The 18,907-nt window shown below is 44.9% G+C and overlaps 1 protein-coding gene across 1 annotated transcript in view; it reads right to left on the minus strand.

Moving 5' to 3' along the window:
- Window positions 1-18,907, minus strand: part of astn1 (astrotactin 1) — a 2,581,734-nt gene that overhangs the window by 1,766,658 nt on the left and 796,169 nt on the right. The window contains exon 3 of the mRNA XM_078219174.1: window positions 9,106-9,499. Within this exon, the coding sequence (XP_078075300.1) occupies window positions 9,106-9,499 (394 nt within the window). The remainder of the gene's footprint in view (window positions 1-9,105; window positions 9,500-18,907) is intronic.

Raw genomic sequence — 18,907 nt, forward strand, 5'->3', positions numbered from 1 at the left:
GTGGCTTATATTAGAGATCTGGGAGCTTTTTCAATGATTAATTTAATCACACAGAAGATTACAGTTTCAAACCCTGGTTGTGCTGATTTGAGCTTGGGTAGTAGATAGTACGCAACAGTACCTTAGATCGTGGAGGGAATATTCAAAAAAGATTTGAGATTTTTTTGCTTATCTAGTCAGTCCTGCTGGAGATGAGCATGCACAGATATCAGATTAGAATTGAATTGCGTTGAATCGTGATGCTCATGTTGACTCCCTCCCAATAATCGTTCATAGTCAATACCTGATAAGGTAAGACCATAGGAAATGGGCGGCATGGTGGCACATTGGTTAGCACAACTGCCTCACAGCGCTAGGGACCTGGGTTCCATTACTGCCTTGGGTTACTGTCTATGTGGAGTTTGCACATTCTCCCCGTGAGTTTCCTCCGGGTGCTCCGGTTTCCTCCCATAGTCCAAAGATGTGTGGGTTAGGTGGATTGTCCCCTTAGTTTCAGGGGGATTAGCAAGGGTAAATGCATGGTGTTATGAGGATGGGGCCTGGGTGGGATTGTGGTCAGTGCAGACTCGACGGGCCAAATAGCATCCTTCTGTACTGTAGATTCTATGATATAGGAACAAGAGTAGGCCATCTGACCCCTTAAGCTTGCTCCGGCATTCAATAAATCATGGTCGATCTAACATTCCTCACATCCACTTTCCTGCCCTTTCCCTATAACTCTTGATTAGCTTGCTAATCAATAATCTATCTATCTCAGCCTTAAATATACACAAGGACTATGCCCCCACTGCTCTTTCTGGTAAGGAGTCCCAAAGACTCAAAACCTCAGAGAAAACATTCTTCCTCTTCTCAGCCTGAAACTATGCCCTCTGGTCCTAGACTCTCCCATGAGAGGAAACAACCTCTCAGCATTTACCCTGTCAAACCCCTTAAGAATCCTATTGCAATGAGATCACCTCTCATTCTTCGAAATTCCAATGAGTAGTATTCCAACCTGTTTAATCTCAACGGCAACTAGGGATGGGGAATAAATGCTGGCCAGCCAGTGACACCCATGTTCAACAAATGAATAATAAAAAAATCTTCGCTCATCAGATAATCCCTCCCTGCTGGGGAACCTTTTCTGAACTGCCTCCGATTAAATAATATCTTTCCTTTAATAAGAGAATCAAAACAGCTCACAGTATTCCTGATGCGATCTCACCAATACCTTGTACAGTTGCAGCAAGACTTCCCTATTCTAGCCCTCCAACCCGCTAGGAATAACAACCAACATTCCATTAGCCTTCCTCATTACCTGCTGTCACTGTGTTCTAGCTTTCTGTGTTTTGTGCACAAGTGCCCCCAAGTCCCTTTGTGTTGCAGCTTTCTGCAGTTTTTCTCCACTTAAATAATAATGTTCTTTTATTCTCCATTCCAAAATGAACAACTTCACATTTTCCCACATTATACTCCATTTGTCAACTTTTTACCCACTTATTTAAACCATCAATACCTCTATGTAAATTGTTTGTATCAGTCTTGCAACTTGCCTTTCCACCTATTTTTGTGTCATTTGCAAATTTGGCTACAGTACATTCGCTTCCTTCCTCCAAGTCACCAATATATATTGCAAACAGTTGTGGTCCCAACACTGATCCTTGTGGAACATTACTGATTACAGATTACCAAACTGAAAAAGAACCCCTTATCCCCACTTGCTTTATTTCATGCCCATTAGCCACTTCTCTATCCATGCCAACATACTACCTCCAACACCATGGGCGCTGACCTTACAACTTAACCTTTTGTGAGCTACCTTGTTGAATGCCTTCTGGAAGTCCAAATACAACACATCTACTGGCTCCCCACTATCCACTCTGTTTGAAACTTCCTCAAAAATCTCTAATAAATTAGTCAGACATGATTTCCCTTTCATGAAGCCATGTTGACTCTGCTTGATTAGATTATGATTTTCCAAATGTGCTGCTATTAATGATTGGTTCCAACATTTTTCCAACAATAGATGTTAGACTAATCAGCCTATAGTTACCCACTTTTTTGCCTCCTCGCTTTTTGAATAAGGTGTCACATTAGCAGTTTTCCAATCTTCCGATACTTCTCCAGAATCCAAGGACTTCTGGAAAACTACAACCAGTGCATCCACTGAGCACTATTTTATGACTTTTTGTCTAAGTATCAGGCGGGCGTGGAACTGGGAGAGTTCCAGATTCATTGTTTGGGCACATTATCAGCAACCCCCTCCCCCCCACCACCACCTCCCCCCCTACCCCATCGTTTGGGTGCATTATCAGCAACCCCCTCCCCTCCCCCACCACCCCATACACACTCGGATTGCAAAATTTTGAGTGAGTCCGTTGCTCGCTGCAGAAGCCTGTGGGTGGGGCTTAACATGGCTAACAGCCTGTAGAGGGTGCTATTGCGCATGTGCAGACCTCTGATGCTGCACATGCGCATTAACAGTAGCAGGGGTCTGACAGACAAAGGACGCTGTCAGGTGAAAATGGGCGCGATGCGGTCATAAAATTCTGTCCACTATCTCTGTAGTTACTTCTATTAGGCTCCTAGGATGAAAGCCATCAGGGTCAGGGCACTTATCTGCCTTTAGCCCCACCAGTTTGACTAATACTACTTCTTTAGTGATTGTGATGGTTCTTAATTCCTCCCCCCCTATTCTTTAGCATTAATGGGATGTTCGAAGTATCTTCCACCGTAAAGACTGAAGCAAAATCTCTGTTTAACTCCTTTATCATTTCCTCATTCCGCATAATTATCTCCCCAGATTCATTTCCCATGGGGACTATGTTCACTTTGATCTCGCTCTTCCTTTTTATATAGAAACTGTTAATATCAGTTTTTATGTTCCTCGCTAATTTGCCCATGTGATTTATTTTCTCTCTATTATCTTTTTAGTCTTCCTTTGCTGGATTTTTAATTCATCCCAGTCTTCAGGGGTAACACTATCTTTTGCCTCCTCTTATGCTTTCTCTTTCAACTTAATATTCTCCTTAACCTCCTTGGTTAGCCATGGTTGGTTTATTTCTCTCTTAGAATCCTTTCTCCTGAAGGGTTAGACTGCACTGTAGTATTCTGTGATTCTGTGACTAGCACCCATGGCACTTAATGCCAGTAAGAAGATAATGCATTCAGGAAATTATGTGCAAGACACAATGGGCAAGAAAATCCTCCCGTGAATTATATTGATTGAATGAGATTGTCTTACTGAGTACTCAACATGCCTAACTACTTACAGAGCAGAAATCAACAAAGCAAACAAAATGTATAGATCAAACTGCTCAGATGAATTCATGCCCAAATCCATTATTCTCGTGAGACCCGACATCAGGTGCTGTTTCCAGTTTTGGTCACTGTGAGAGTTCGAGCATTGAGGCAATTCAAAGAACAGCTATTAGAATAATCCATCGTATCAGGGGAATGAGATAGTTGAGAAGATTGGAGAAACTCAGGTTTCCCAGCATTAGAAGGATTGAAGTGTGATCTTAAAGAGCTAGTAAACAGTTTGAAAAAGTTAGAACCAGAAAATAACTTCAAAACAAAACTGCAGGAGTTGGTCAAAAAACAAGGCCAAACGCTTGACGGGCCAATTTAGGAATCAAATATTAGGAAACTCTGCTTCACTCAGGGTGAAATTTTCTGGCCATTCCTGCTGGCAGGATCATCCAGTCCTATCTCTTCCCCCCCCACCCCCCCGCCCCCAACCCCCCTCCCCCACCCCCCCACCCCCACCCCCACCCCACTCCTCCACCCCCTGCCACAGTTTCCCCAGCGGTAGAGGGTGCGAACAACGTTTTAGGAAAATCAGTGTTAAATTGGTGATATACTTTTGGTCACACCAAATCAATATGACAATGTCGATTGTTGCAGTAATGTTAAGACAAAAACCAAAATCTGGAAATTAAAATTCTGTACCAGCAAGTGCAGTCACTCCTTGGGACTGTTGGGATCGCTCAAACCACATTGATGCAGTCAATGACAACAAAGTTCTAAAACTAATATTTACTCAAGCTTTTCGAGGATAGAAGTATTATAACTCAAGAATATTTCCAACACATGCTGTTGAATAGACATTGAGGTCGTTAAAACTGATAAACAGAATAAGGAAGAACTTGAGTGTACTTAGTGTGATTGACAATGTTGGGATGTCTGGCATCACACAACCATTTCTTCACAGTTTAATATGTGGAAAGGAACCAGCTGTGATGTCTACAGGGTGAACAGTGCCATTTTAAACATCTCCATAATTCTGAAGAAGAATCATATTGGAATTAAAATGTCAACTCTCTCCACAGTCCTGCTGAACTTTTCCAGCATTCTTTGGCCAGAATTCTCCAACTATTCACTCCCCGCCATCGCTGCCAATGAGGACAGAGAATTTGGTGCTCAGCCAAATCTCCATTCGCTGCATCAGGATGGGAGAATTCCACTGGCGCGAACAACCAGAGAATCCCGCACCACATTTTTATTTCATGTTAAATGTCTAATCCGAAAGACAGTGCTTGCTCTGTCACAGGTTGCTGTCTGTGGAGTATCAGCCAAGAAGAGGATTAGCACTGAATGGAAGTCTCAGTCAGGAAGAAGTGTTCATGTTTCTTCAATGGGGATTCAACCCATGATCCTCTCTCGCTCAAGGTCAAGGTGGTTAACACTGAGCCAAGGCCAACACAAGAACAGAAACATAGGGTGGGATCCAATTGCTGGGGTCATCCAGTGATGCAAAAAGTCAATGAACTTTTCACTGGCCTCTCGGATCCTCCACTGCAGGTCCTGTCACGGTGGGGCTGGAAGTCCCAGTCAGAGACAAAAAGTTAGAAAAGTCAGTAAATCTGTCATATGGGGAAACTCAATCACAATAGAAGGACTGAAGGTAGAAATTTCTCTCAGGCAATTGAAAAAAGGTCAACGCATGAAAAAGTCGAACATGATTGGTTAAAAAAAAGCCACTCAAACAGCCCCTTGTTAAAAATGTAGGCTTGGTGCGCAGCGTCAGTAGTAATCCCACCTCAGCACTCACACTTCAGGAGAAACAGTCCTGAATGGACAGATATTGGGATGGGAGCAAGGGTAATGGGGCTAGTATATGTTGAAGTCAGACCCATTGCCCCCAGAAACAGATTAGCATTGATTAGCTTGATTAGCATTCTAATCATTATTCTGTAAATTGAGTTTGTGTCTCTGTATGCCCTGTTTGTGAGCACATCTCCCACTCCACCTGACGAAAGGGCAGCGCTCCGAAAGCGAGTGGCATTTGCTACCAAATAAACCTGTTGGACTTTAACCTGGTGTTGTTAGACTTCTTACTGTGTTTACCCCAGAAACAGTGCAGAGACAGCCATAGGGCCCCTGAGTGCTAAGGCGGACTGGTGAAAAGGCCCACCACAGTGCTGTGGGACTTCATCCCAGTTATATTATAAGTAGTTAGACCCTCTCGCCCTCACCCTTCATACCCCCACACATCCCCTCACACCCCCATGCTGCACTAATGTCATATAATGGCCTCACCCAGCTCATTATGGCTCTTCATAGCCCTATGCCAACTTATACCCCACCACACATCCCCCCGCCCCATGGCCCCTCATACACTCCAAGACAACCTATGTCCCTCTACCCACCCTCCATGGCCCCTGATCACCCCATATGCAAACAGTGCCAAATCATGCCAGCCCATGGCCTCCAATATCTTTTTCTCTTACATCTCCATTCCAACTCACCCAGTATCTACCGTGGGCAAACCTCAGGAGCCATGCTGACATGAAGTAAAATAAAGTTCGAAGTACCTCTTAGAGATGTTACTATATATTAAAGAAAACACTCTAATTGATAAAAAAGTCTATTTAATATGTTTAGATACCTTCAGGCATTTAATCCCTTATATAAACAAACATTTGTAACCCTATAGCCCTACATCAAAGACAGCTAATCCCTTAACCTCATGGAGTTGTCAATCAACTGTGAACTTGCAGATCCCTGCTGTAACAATAATAGGTTGTGGGATCAATCAAGCAGTAATAATGCTTTAATGATGACCCTCAGGATTATGTCAACAAACAGCTATTGAAATTGCAAGCGTGATTTTTTTTCCAACTCAGAGACAGAGGACGCATTGTATTTTTCAAAATTTTAAGATCAGGGATTTAAATGGCTTGAAAGTTTCACAGTTCCACACACCTCATTCACCTTTTATGCACATATGTTAATACACAGGGCCCTGTTCTTTGCAGACAGAGAGAAAGTGTACCCACACTGCGCCTGTTTCAGCTAAACAAAGTAAGTAATAACCATTCACTGGTTCATTCCTCAGGGCACTTCCATGACCAGAGTCAAAGCTGCCTAGTTTAAAAATTTCAAACAAGAGTGGGCAGTTAACTGTTAATTACCATTTACTGGTGCATTCTCCATGCAACATCTCTATCAATCAGAGTCCATTTGCCAATCAATCAGCACTCAGGGGAAGCAATGGCTTTGTGGTATTATTGCTAAACTATAAATCCAAGAACTCAGCTTGGATCCCGGGTTTGAATCCTGCCATGGCAGATGGTGGAATTTGAAATCAATTAAACAAAATATCTGGGATTAAGAAACTATTGATGACATGAAACCTTTGTTGATTGTCGGAAAAACCCATTTGGTTCACTGATATCCGTTAGGGAAGGACCTTATCTGGTCTGGCCTACATGTGCCTCCAGTGCCACAGCAATGCGGTTGATTCTCAATTGCCCTCCAAGGACAACTAGTGATGGGCAATAAATGTTGGCTAGCCAGTGATGCCCATGTCCATGAATGGCAAAAAAAAACCTCTCTTCTCACACAGACATTCTTGCAATTGTCCTGATGAGTGCAAAACAAAAGATTTTGACAAAATGTCTTTTTTCAGCAATACTCAAGTTATTTCTTGGTTGGCTCAAAAGGTTGCGGCAAGTTTGAGTTCCTCCAAATGAATGAGTCATGACAGCTTCCGGGGAATCATGCACAGACATGGAGGAATACCTTATTGTGGCTGCACACAGACAACATACTGATGGGATGGAGTAACTGTCTCTGCATGTGTTCCTAGATAGCCCTTTGATGATGATATGTGTGTAATCTATCACACTTTGTAATTGCAGAAAACTGGTTAAGGAAACAGGTCCTGTGGCTCGCTGAGTCTGAGACTCCACATCTCTAGGAACATTACTGAGTGCTCCAACCCGAGCAAAGAGATCATCAGTAACTGAGGTGATGCACTGGTGGGTGACTGCTTGTGAAATGCTATACAGGTCTGCAGCAAATCTCTCGAGGTGGCTTACTGTATTAGCAGTTGAGAGAGATGATGACTTTCACTGCAACTAGTAGAGTCTGGGCACCAATTGTTTGAGGCACGAGATCTAACTCCAACATAGCACAGATATTTTAAACTATATCTCCAGACATTCAAACCTTTTGGCTGCATTGCCTTTCGGTCACGTGTAGGAAACCAAACCTGTAGTGGTCCCAGCACTCAGGCTAGTATTTCACCATCTTCCTTCCCGCTGCTGTCACTGGGGACTCCACCAGCTCATGCCTAGATATCCTGGCTACAGCCGCATGCTGCTGCTGCCTCCAGCTCTCCTTTTTTTCCATAATGTGAAGGTGTTGCATCCATTTCTCTAACTTTCCTTCCCTCCTGGACAACACATTCCTCATCAAGCAATACTAGCAGTCTGTCCTGTTACCCAGGCAAGAAAAGATGAAGAGACCCTCCCACCCACCACAAGGATTCGTTTTTCTTTCCAGGGACCCCACCCCTGCTCTCTTGAGGTCAGACACCAGCAATCTCAAAGGCAAGTACAGCTCTGAAGCTGCTACCTGACCCAGCTCTATTTAAGGCTTACAAACCTTTCAATCAGGCCTTCATAGATGCTCACTTCTCCAACACAAAGTTGACGAATACACAATGCAAGTTGAGGGTATTTTTTGCAGTGAAAACACATAGAACATAGAATCTGCCTCTTCTCCCCTCTACATTCTAATGACGCGTCCAATTCTCAAATAGTGCCTGTGTTCTTCACACCCCACCCTCTTTCAACAACTTTAAAAGTTATAAAGGAGGTTTCCAAATCCAGTTCCCACCCAGGCTCTGTGGAATATTATTTAAAATAATTAAAATTGTTTATTTGTAATTAAATAGTGTGATCAATTTACCCTCATTACATGTAACATTATCCCTGCCTCCTGAAATGGAAAGAACCGGTTAAGAGTTGCTTGATTCGCGCACCTATATATTGCATAAATTATTTGAATCCTGACTAAAAATACAGTTTCCTGAAATAATGGAAACTATAATAACTAATTAAACTTTATTATTAAACAGATTCTTTGAATAGTCAGAATTGGGACTGATATATGATTGGCATAGCCAAACAATTACTGTGATTTTTTTTCAAGGGTTCCACTGCAGCCCAGCGATGCTATCCTGAGAAACAGATACATGTACAATTTACCAGATCCTTAATTCACCGGACTGAGAAGTCCCAGTCAATCCCTTAAAAGTTTGAAGATGCCAAAGGGTCTGAATTGAGGGAAAGTTGAGAATACACAGTTCCCAGATGCAGAGGGATCTGGTGGAATAGAGGTCAATAAGATGAGGTTCACCAGCCTCCATAAAAGTTTGAATAGCCCCTGCTATCCACCACCTTCCTGCATTTGTAAATATGTACCATTTTTCCAACAGTAAGGGTCAGGCTGACTCCAGGAAGGGATCCATGTACAGCCCCATGCAGATGGTGAGTTGCCCACCCCATGACCCTCAAAAAAATCTGTTGTCATCAACACTGAAGAACACTGGTGGGCACAATGCTATCAAAGACTCATAAATAGTTGTCATCAATTTTTGGAGCCATGCACTTGGAAAAGAAAGCTATCATTTTGAATGAAACTTACAACATGGCGCAGTCAATCTTCTGAGAGAAATTTTGAGTTTTACATTTTCACATCTATGTCTACACTTACTGCCGTGTTTACTGCCAAAATAGTAAAATGCAACAAGCATCTCAGACCTCCAAGTTTCACAGTCAATAAACATTCACCCATCAACTTCCATTCTCAGTAAAACAGTGTACTGGTACAGACCTGGAGTGAGATCCAAGCAGGTTTTCTCATCACAGCCTTGAAGGGAATCCAAGGTGCGTGTCACCTGACTACCAAAATCCTCCCCGCCGTTCATGCACTCTCTCTGAAGCTGCTGACGAAGATCGTCAATGTCGTACTCATACCCATCGAGTATCGGAGTCTCCCGGATGCTGATGGAGCCACTGGAGTTGTGACCTTGCAGTCGCGAGTTCCGCAGGCTCTCTCGAGTCTGACCTGCCATCAGGACTGAGGGGATGTAGTGGATTTCATTTGCTGCCTCTGCGCTGGCACTTTTCTGAGGCTGTGGGACGCGACGACGCTTGCACCATCGTCGCCTGGTGTAGAGAACCATGACGAGGAATAATATCGCCAACAACAAGGCAATCATTCCTGCCTAGAAAGGAAATTGAGAAAATGAAATCCATTTCTATACAACAATACGTTTGAGTTAGGAAGAAAACAAATATTAAAAATTGTTTGTCATATACAAATCTCTTCGAATGTTATAATTATAATTAACATGATGTCACAACCTCAACAGGGAGCTAAGTATTTATCTAGCCTCTATTGAAATCAATGTCGACAGAACAATAACGGAAAGGTTAAAAGGCAATAAGATTGTATTCAAGTGATATTTGAAGACATTTGTCGTTCGAGCTCTCTTCATTGCAACGTTTCTCATCTCTCTCTATAGATGGGCAGCACGGTGGCACAATGGTTAGCACTGCTGCCTCACAGTGCCAGGGCTCCGAGTTCAATTTCGGCCTTGGATCACTGTCTGTGTGGAGTTTGCAGGTTTTCCCTGTGTCTGCGTGGGTTTCCTCCAGGTGCTCCGGTTTCCTCCCACACTCCAAAAATTTGTGGGTTAGCTAGATTGGCCACATTAAAATTGCCCCTTAGTGTCAGGGGGACTAGCGGGTTAAACGTGGAGTTACAGTGCTAGGACCTGCGTGGGATTGTTGTCGGCGCATGCTTGATGGGCCGAATGGCCTCCTTCTGCACAGTAGGGATTCTATGATTCTATATTATCAATACTCTTATGGTCGCTGTTTATTTGAAGATTCTTCGCTTGTTTCTTAAAGGAACAAATATGATAGGCCAGATTCTCTGACCTCGCCCGCAGCTGGGATTCTCCGGTCCCGTTGCAGTGAATGGGGATGTGGCTGGGCACTAAATGCTCCGTTTTCGTTGGCGGCGACAGTGGGACATGAACAACCAGAGAAATTGGCTGACATCCATACACTCATTCTGTTGAAAAGAAGACTCGGACAATTTCCTTCTGTGGTCACAGTCTCTCAGGGCGTGACACCTGTAACATGTCTCAGTTCCCTCCTTATATCCTTCTTCCCACATTTTGAGGTTGTTAAAGCTCCAGCTTGGTGGCATCCGAATCATACTGTGTTTGCCTATCTTCTCTCAAACATTTGACAAACATTATGCCCAATGGGCATGAACTTTCTGCTTTTTTCCTGATTAAAAAGACTCAGGCCTGTAAGATTGACTGAATTCTTATTTTAATCACACCGTTCGGGATGGCAAGAAAATATATTTTCTCGTAGGAGGGATCAATGACTAGAACAATCCAGCTTTCAGAAACTTTCGACAGTTCGGGCAAATATGTTGTCGAGAGAAGTTTGAGAGTCATAGGGCGGAATTCTCCCAAACAATTCTAATGTGTTATAACGGCGAGAATTAAAGGAGTGATCCATGTCAGTCGTTCAGGCACGCGCCACACTGCCATTCTCACTTTTTTAGCACCGATACTGGTAGGGAGGGGTGGAGGGTGGAGTGGTGAACCCGGCTTCTGAGGCACCGTTTCACAAGGGCGCCCCAATCTCACAGTGCACTGGGAGACCCCCTCCCTTACCCCACAACTCCACAGATATTGGGACTCACCCCTTCATTGGTGGCGGCATGTTCCCCCACCCCCTCCCCAACATGGTTCGCCAGCATCTGATGGATCCACCCGCCCGACCCCCAGCAGGCACCCCATTAGGACACCTTACATGCCCCCCCCCGCCTCCCCCCTCATCAGGACCCCTGACATGCTTCCACCATTTCCCCCATCAGGACCCCCGACATGATCAACCCTGCATGACCCCCCCCCCCCATTGTAGACCCCTCCATCATAGCGCCCCCCCACTCTCTTGGCACTGCTCCTGGCACAAGGGTGGTGCCCAACTGGCACCATGGGGGCACCTGGTAGCCACAGCCACTGTGCCATTCGGGCCCTGACAGGTGGGCACTGCCCAATGTGCATTGCCCAGCTATGCCCTCAACCCCCTAGGGATTTTAATGGCCTCCCCACCCCTTCCGAAGTGAACATCTCTGCTTGTGGAAACCAGTAGTGATCCTTGCTGTTCTCGCCCCGTGCCCGAAGGCTGGTGAATTCCATGCACAGATATTCGAATGTGCTATGTGTATTTAAATACTACTTTAAATATGCTAATCGCTCTCATGCCCTTTCTGGGTGCGATCAGGTTCATGCCATTAGAAAGGGGCCAGGAGAATTGAAAACTGTTTAGCGCCGGGCGTGAAACAGAATTTTAGGCTCGCGAACTATTTTCTGGAACAAGTGTGATCTACTAACAGTGTGGCGAGGTTGAAGAATCACCCCCATAGAGTTTTACAGCACAGAAAGAGGGCCTTCAGCCCATTTTGTCTGCGCCAACCTTCAAGAACCTATCTATTCTAATCCCATGTTCCAGCACTTGGTCCATGGCCTTGTGTGCTATGCATTTCAAGTGCTTATCTAAATGCTTCTGAAATGTTGAGGGTTCCTGCCTCAACCACCCTTTCAGGCAGTGAGTTCCAGATTCCCACCACCCTCTGGGTGAAAAATGCTAAATCTCTATCCCTTACCTTAAATCAATGCCCCTTGGTTATTGACCCCTCTACTAAGGGAGAAGGTTTCTACCTATCCACCCTATACAAGTGTCTCATAATTTTGTGCATCTTGATCAGGTCCCCCTCAGCCTTTTTGGCTCCAAGGAAAACAACCCCAGCTTTACCAGCCTCTCTTTGTAGTTGAAACGCTACAGCTCAGACAACATCCTGCTGAATCTCTTCTGTACCCGCTCTAGTACACTCACATCCTTTTAAGATAAAGCCCAGACCACGTGATGTAAGGTTTAAAAGGCATCATTTTTACATTCCCTTGGTCAGACAACAGTAATCAGCTTGAAGCTGGTAGAACCAAAAAGGAAACCAAAGCTCACAAATCTGGCAGCAATTAACTGACCAATACAGTCAGTAAATGGATTTGCAACAAACAGAAGTAAAACGAAAATGTCACTTGATTGACGCAAACAAAATTAAATCTTATTAAGGACTCAGTGGAAGTACAATCCTTGGAGAGCTATGGAAAATAGTGGAGGGTAACTCCAATTCAGTCTGGGATGAATTGGCTTGTGGTGTGTTGCTGGAATGTTTGCACGGTGGCACAGTGGGTAGCACAGCTGCCTCACAGCACCAAGGACCTGGGTTCAATTCTGGCCTCAGGCGACTGTCGGTGTGGAGTCTGCACGTTCTCCCCATGTCTGCATGGGTCTTCTCTGGGTGCTCCGGTTTTCTCCCACAGTCCAAAGATATGTAGGTTAAGTTGATTGGCCATGCTAAATTGCCCCTTAGTGTCAGGGGGACTAGCAAGTTAAATACTTGGGGTTGGGGGAATAGGGCCTGGATGGGAATGTTGCTGGTGCAGGCTCAATGGGTCAAATGGCCTCCTTCTGCACTGTAGGGATTCTATGACTTGGTAGAAATTAGATGCAAACTGAAAGCATGAAACTTGTAACAGCTATTATCCGCTGAGCTGGTAACAGGTAAACCAACAGAAAAGCAATGGGAGGTATTACGGATTTAGTACAATACAAAACCTCAAGAGCAAAAGTGTACTGTCAAACAATCATGATGTCAACTTATGACAAGCTACGATCTAAAGCCAAAGAAAGCAGCTTACACAAATCCCAAGCAAAGTGATAATCCAATTTATAGGCAAAAATACAGAAAAGGTCACTAAGAAGCTGTGAAAGGAATACAAAAAGCTTGCAGGCAATATAAAGACTAATCGTAAAAGTTTCATAAATATACTGAAGAATGGTGAAGGAAGATATGCAGCCATTAAAGATAGCTGAGGTTGATAATGCAATAGACAACAACATAATGGCAGATTTATTCAACAAGTACTTTCTAACCTTTTTCATCACAGACGGAGAGGATAAGATATAAGTTGCAGCAGAGAAACCATGTTAGCGATTTTCCTGCACTAGCTGTTGCAACACAAGGTTGTCAGTCTGACGGTAAGAACCTCTGTTGAGACTCAGGGTTGAACGTTCTTTTAAAGATTCAAGTTTTAATAGAAACAGGCTAATAAAAGTACTGGTATACTATTTTTCCTACGTCATCTTTTCAGTTAAAATGCAAAACCATGCTGAGAGGCTTTGATCAGCTACATAACTGAAAGATTTTTTGACAAATGTGAGGAAATTTCTGGATTCAATTTCGGTAATAAAAAGAAATAGTAGAGAAAGTAAATGAATCTCCAGGGCCTGATGGTTTCTACCCCATGGCATTGGTAGGATTCTCCCCAAAAAATTCTAAGTGTCAAATTTGTGTAAAAACTGGAGTAAATCTGGCTGGATTTTTCAGCGGGATTCTCCAAATGAATCTCCCACACTCTGTGCACTGCAGAGTGCACTAGCGTGAAGCTCATTAAAAAGCTATGTTCCCACTGGAGAGACCGGCAGCATAGCACTGAGTGAACCACTGCGCATGCGCCGATCTGTCGGAGCAGAGATTGGCGCATGCACAGTAGCCCTGCACTGCCGGCCTGCCCCACATCGCTGACCATGCTACCCCCTCACCACCCGATCGCTGGCCTCCCTGACATGTTTGGACACAGCCCTGACCCCACCGTCCCCCCCCCCCCCCCCCACCTCCAACCCCCCAGCCCGCCTCGATCTCCATAGTCCCCCCACCCCCGGGCCTGGCAGTCACAATCTCCCGATCTCCCACCGCCACCCCACTCCGCCTCTCCCTCCCCACTCACCCCCCCACCACCCCCCCGCCTCTCCCTCTCCCCCCCCCACCCCACCACCACCACCCCCGATGTCCAGTCCTGCTTGCTGACAGAGGGACCCCTCACCCCCACCGATCTGCCCCCACAGAGGCCCCACCCCCAGTAGACCCTGCCTGATGCCAGATGGGAAGACTTCAATCCCAGGCTCGCTAATGGGATGCTAATGACTATCAGCATCATTTATACAGCTCCGGGCCAATTTCTGGCACGGGCCTGGCGGCGCATGAAACACGCGGAGGCCATGGCGCCCAGCGGGAAGCCCGCTACACAGCCTTCGCTTGAGTCTCCCGGCCCCCTGTGCTGGGCCGGGAGAATCGCCTCCAATAAGTGAGGAAATTTCATACACATCATAAATAAACCTTCAACGTTCTCTTGATTCAGGGACTGGGCAAATAGATTGGAAATATGTTAATAAATTTTTATTATTTAAGCAGGATTGGAGACAGAAAGCACTGAAGTACAGGTCTGTCAATTTAATGCCATTTGTCAGGATGCTATTGGAATTTGTAACAGAGGATAGAGTGTTTGAACACTTGGACAATTCTGAGCTGACCACAGACCCCAGCATGGCTGGTTAAGGATAAATCTGAGTAGTATAGCTGAATTTTCCCCGAGGATGCTAATAATAAGAAAGCAAGAACTGTGGATGTTATCGCTAGGAATTCTAGAACCTATCGAATAAAGTTTCATGCAAGTGATTATTGGTGTGTGTAAGCAATTGGAGTTAATCTCTTAGGGCTTTGTTCTAGGGCCTTAGCTTTTCATCAGATTTATTAATAATATGGGGAAGGAAGGAGGGGGAAATTGGTATATTTAAATCTTCAGATCATTTTTTAATCAAGTCTACGACAAGACGTTATGGAATCATAGAATCAAACAGCACATTTGGCCCATCGAGTCCTTCCAACACATTAGAAACACCTGAACTCCCACCTAATCCTATCTGCCAGCACTTGGCCCATAGCCCTGAATGTAATGATGTGCCAAGTGCTCATCCAGATATTTTTTAAAGGATGTGAGGCAACCTGCCTCTACCACTCTCCCAGGCAGCACATTCCAGACTGTCACAATCCTCTGGGTAAAAAAAAGTTTTTCCTCACATCCCCCCTAAACCTCCTGCCCCTCTCCTTGAACCTTTGTCCCCTTGTGACTGCCCCTTAAACTAAGGGGAATAGCTACTCCTTATCCAGTCTGTCCATGTCCCTCATAATCTTGTACACCTCGATCAGGTCGCCTCTCAATCTTCCCTACTCCAACGAAAACAACCCAACCCATAACTCTTCATAACTTACATATTCCATCCCAGGCAGCATCCTGATGAATCTCCTCTGCACCCCTTCCAGTGCAATCACATCCTCCTGATAATGTGGCGACCAGAACTGCACACAGTATTCTAGATGTGGCCTCACCAAAATATAACTCCAACATGACTTCCCTGCTTTTGTATTCTATGCCTTGATTGATAAAGGCAAGTGTCCCATATACATTTTTCAAAACCTTACTAACATGCCTGTCCGTTTTCAGATATCTGTGGACAAACACGCCAAGGTCCCTTTGTTCCACAGAACTTCCTTGTGTCCTGCCATTTATTGAATATTTTCTTGTCAAATTATTCCTTTCAAAGTTTATCGCCTCACACTTTTCAGGGTTAAATTCCATCTGCCACTTATCTGCCCATTTGACCATTCCGCCTATATCTTCTTGTAGCCCAAGACACTCCACCTCATTGTTAACCACCCATCCAATCCCTGTGTCATCCACCAATTTACTAATCCATAGTCATCAAAGTCATTTATATAAATGACGAATAAGAGGGGTCCCAACACAAGTCCCTGTGGTACATCACTGGACACTGGTTTCCAGTCACTAAAGCAGCCTTCTTCCATCTTTACGTTAGTAAACAAAATTAGAACCCATGGGATTGGGGTGATATGGTTGAGAACAGGTTAATGGGCAGAAAACAGACAGCAGGAATAAATGGGTAATTTTCAGGTTGGCATGCTTCGACTAGTGGGGGTGAGTGGTTGGGGCCCCAATACCTAGTCTATCCCTCCATCCTAAAAATTAATTTAGTGAACATTTGTTGCACACTGTCTATGGCAAATATATATTTCCTTAGGTAAGCAGACCAAAACTGCTCACAACACTCCAGATGTGCTCTCACCAAGGCTTCATATAATTGCAGTAAGACATTGTTACTTCTCTTGTAACCCTCTCAAATCCTCTTGTAATAAAGGCCAACAATACCATTTGCTTTCTTATGCACTACATCAATGGTTTGGAAATCGAGATCACGTAATATTTTCAAGTTTGCAGATGGCCCAATTGTAAGTGGAAGTGTGAGTTGTGAGGAGGATGCAAAAACACTTCAAGGGGATTTTGAGTGGCGAAGTGAATGGGTAAAAGCTTGGCAGATGGAATACAAGGTGGTGAAATGTGAGGATGTCCACCTTGGTAGGAAAAACAGAAATATAGAGTATTTTTTAAATTGTGAGAGGCTGGCAAGTGTTGAATTTCAAAGGGACTTTTTATGAGTCACTGAAAATTAACGTGTAGATACAGCAATATAGGAACATACAAGTAGGCAAATTCAGCCCTTCGTGACTGCTCCATCATGGCTGATCTCTCCGTGGTTTCAAATCCACCTCTCCACCTGTTTCCCATATGCCCTTATCCCTTTTTTAATTAGAAATATACCTATCTCCTTCTGGAAACATTCAACGAATCAGTTCCACAAATTCACCACCTTCTGCAAGAATAGTTCCTCCTCATCTCAGTTTTAAATCTACTGCCTTTCAACCGATACCTGTGATCTCTTGTTCGAGATTGCCCCATAAGAGGAAACATTTGGAGTGGAATTTTATGAGAATAATTCTAAGTGTTCAGCTATCATGAAAATGGGAGAGTTCCTGCGCTGTTTTTTGGGCGGGTTTTCGCACCCAATCTTAGATACTTAGACATTGAAGAAATGACCTAGACCATTTCTAGCTGCTGCAGGCAATGGGCGAGGCTTAATTCACAAGTCAGTCTGCAGAGGAAGCTATTGCGCATGGGCAAACCTCTGATTCTGCACATACGCTAATTCAGCAGCAGAGGTCTGATAGACAGAGAGAGAGCTGTTAGGCCTCTGCTGCTGCAGGGAGCCTCACGAACTCATCTCCCCCACTAAATCATGTGTCTGTGGCTGATCGTAAGCCCCACAATGCACGGACATCTGGTTCCCGCCGCCCAGACCGATCGTGCCCCCTCCGCCCCAATCCGATCGCATCTGCAGAGTGCACAGCGGCCCCTCCTCCCTACTCCGCAATCCGATCGTGAGGCAGAGTGGCAGCAAGCACCCTTCCCTTCTACCCCTTGTTCGGATTACAATGCAGAGTGGCAGCAGCCCCCCCACCCCCCCCTCACTCACTGATCCAATCGCATCTGCAGAGTGGCAGCGCAATCCCTTCCCTCCCCGATTGGGCCATCCCTTCAATCACCTCCCCTTCAATCCCCGCTCTGGCCCCTCTCACCACAGGCCCCAACCCTGCCCCCATAGGACTCATCCCTGGCCCGCCAACTGGCACCTCCTCCCATAGGCACCACCCCTGGTGGGCAGTGCCAGGGTGCCCGGTGGGCATTGCAAAGGTGCTAGGCTGGCAGTGTCAAGGTGCCAGAGTAGCACTACCAGACTTGCACTGCTCAAGGGGCACCTCCCTTGCCCTCGGTCTTCCCAGGGGACCTCAATGTTCTCCTGTTCCACTGGCAAGGCCAACATGAATGTTCCCCATTCATGGGGAGCAGCTGTTTTCCTTGCCAGAGAGAACGTCTCCCGGTGAGGCCATAAACGCAAGTGAGCCCGGCTGATCCAGCGCCGGGCTCACTACCACATAGAAATCAACATTTAAGCAAATTCAAATAAATTATTCAGCCTCTCACCCATTTCCAGCGAGAAGCTGACCTTGCCGGAAATCTGGCTCTCATAAAATCGCGAGAGCGTGATATTGATTTCTTGGTTCTGGCGCGATTTTACAGACTCGCCCCACCCATCGATAGGCGGAGTAAGCCAGTAAAATTCCGTCCTTGTTCTACCTTTCCTTGATCAATCCCTTTTAAGATTTTATATTCCCCAATCAGATCCACTCTCATCCTTTAAAACTCCAGCGAGTATAAGCCCAAACTTATTTAATCTCTCCTCACACACCAACCCTTTCATCCCCGGAATCAATCGGGTGAACCTCCTCTGAACTGCCTCCACCACATTCTTCCTCAAAAAAGGAGACCAAAACTGGACACAATGCTCTAGATGCGATCTCACCAACACCCTATACAATTGCAACAACACCTCTCTACTTTTATACTCCAGTCCCTTTGCAATAGACGCCAACATCCTATTTGCCTTTTTTTTATTACATGCTGCACCTGCATATCGACTTTCTGCAATTCATGAATATAGATACCCAGATCCCTCTGCCCAGACACATTTTGAATCTATTTTCCATTTAAGTAATAATTTGCCTTTCTTGCCTTTTTTTTTTGCCAAAATGGACAACCTCACACTTATCCACATTAAAGTCCATCTGCCAAATTTTGGCCCATTCTCCTAGCCTATCTATATCTATCGGTAAAATCTTTATATCCTCTTCATTTTCCCACCTATTTTAGTAGCAAGCAATTAATAAGGCAAATGGTATGTTGGCCTTTATTACAAGAGGATTTGAGAGGATTACAAGAGGAGTAAAGATG

The sequence above is a fragment of the Mustelus asterias genome, chromosome 8 (assembly GCF_964213995.1).
Source record: "Mustelus asterias chromosome 8, sMusAst1.hap1.1, whole genome shotgun sequence".
NCBI classification, from domain to species: Eukaryota; Metazoa; Chordata; class Chondrichthyes; order Carcharhiniformes; family Triakidae; genus Mustelus; species Mustelus asterias.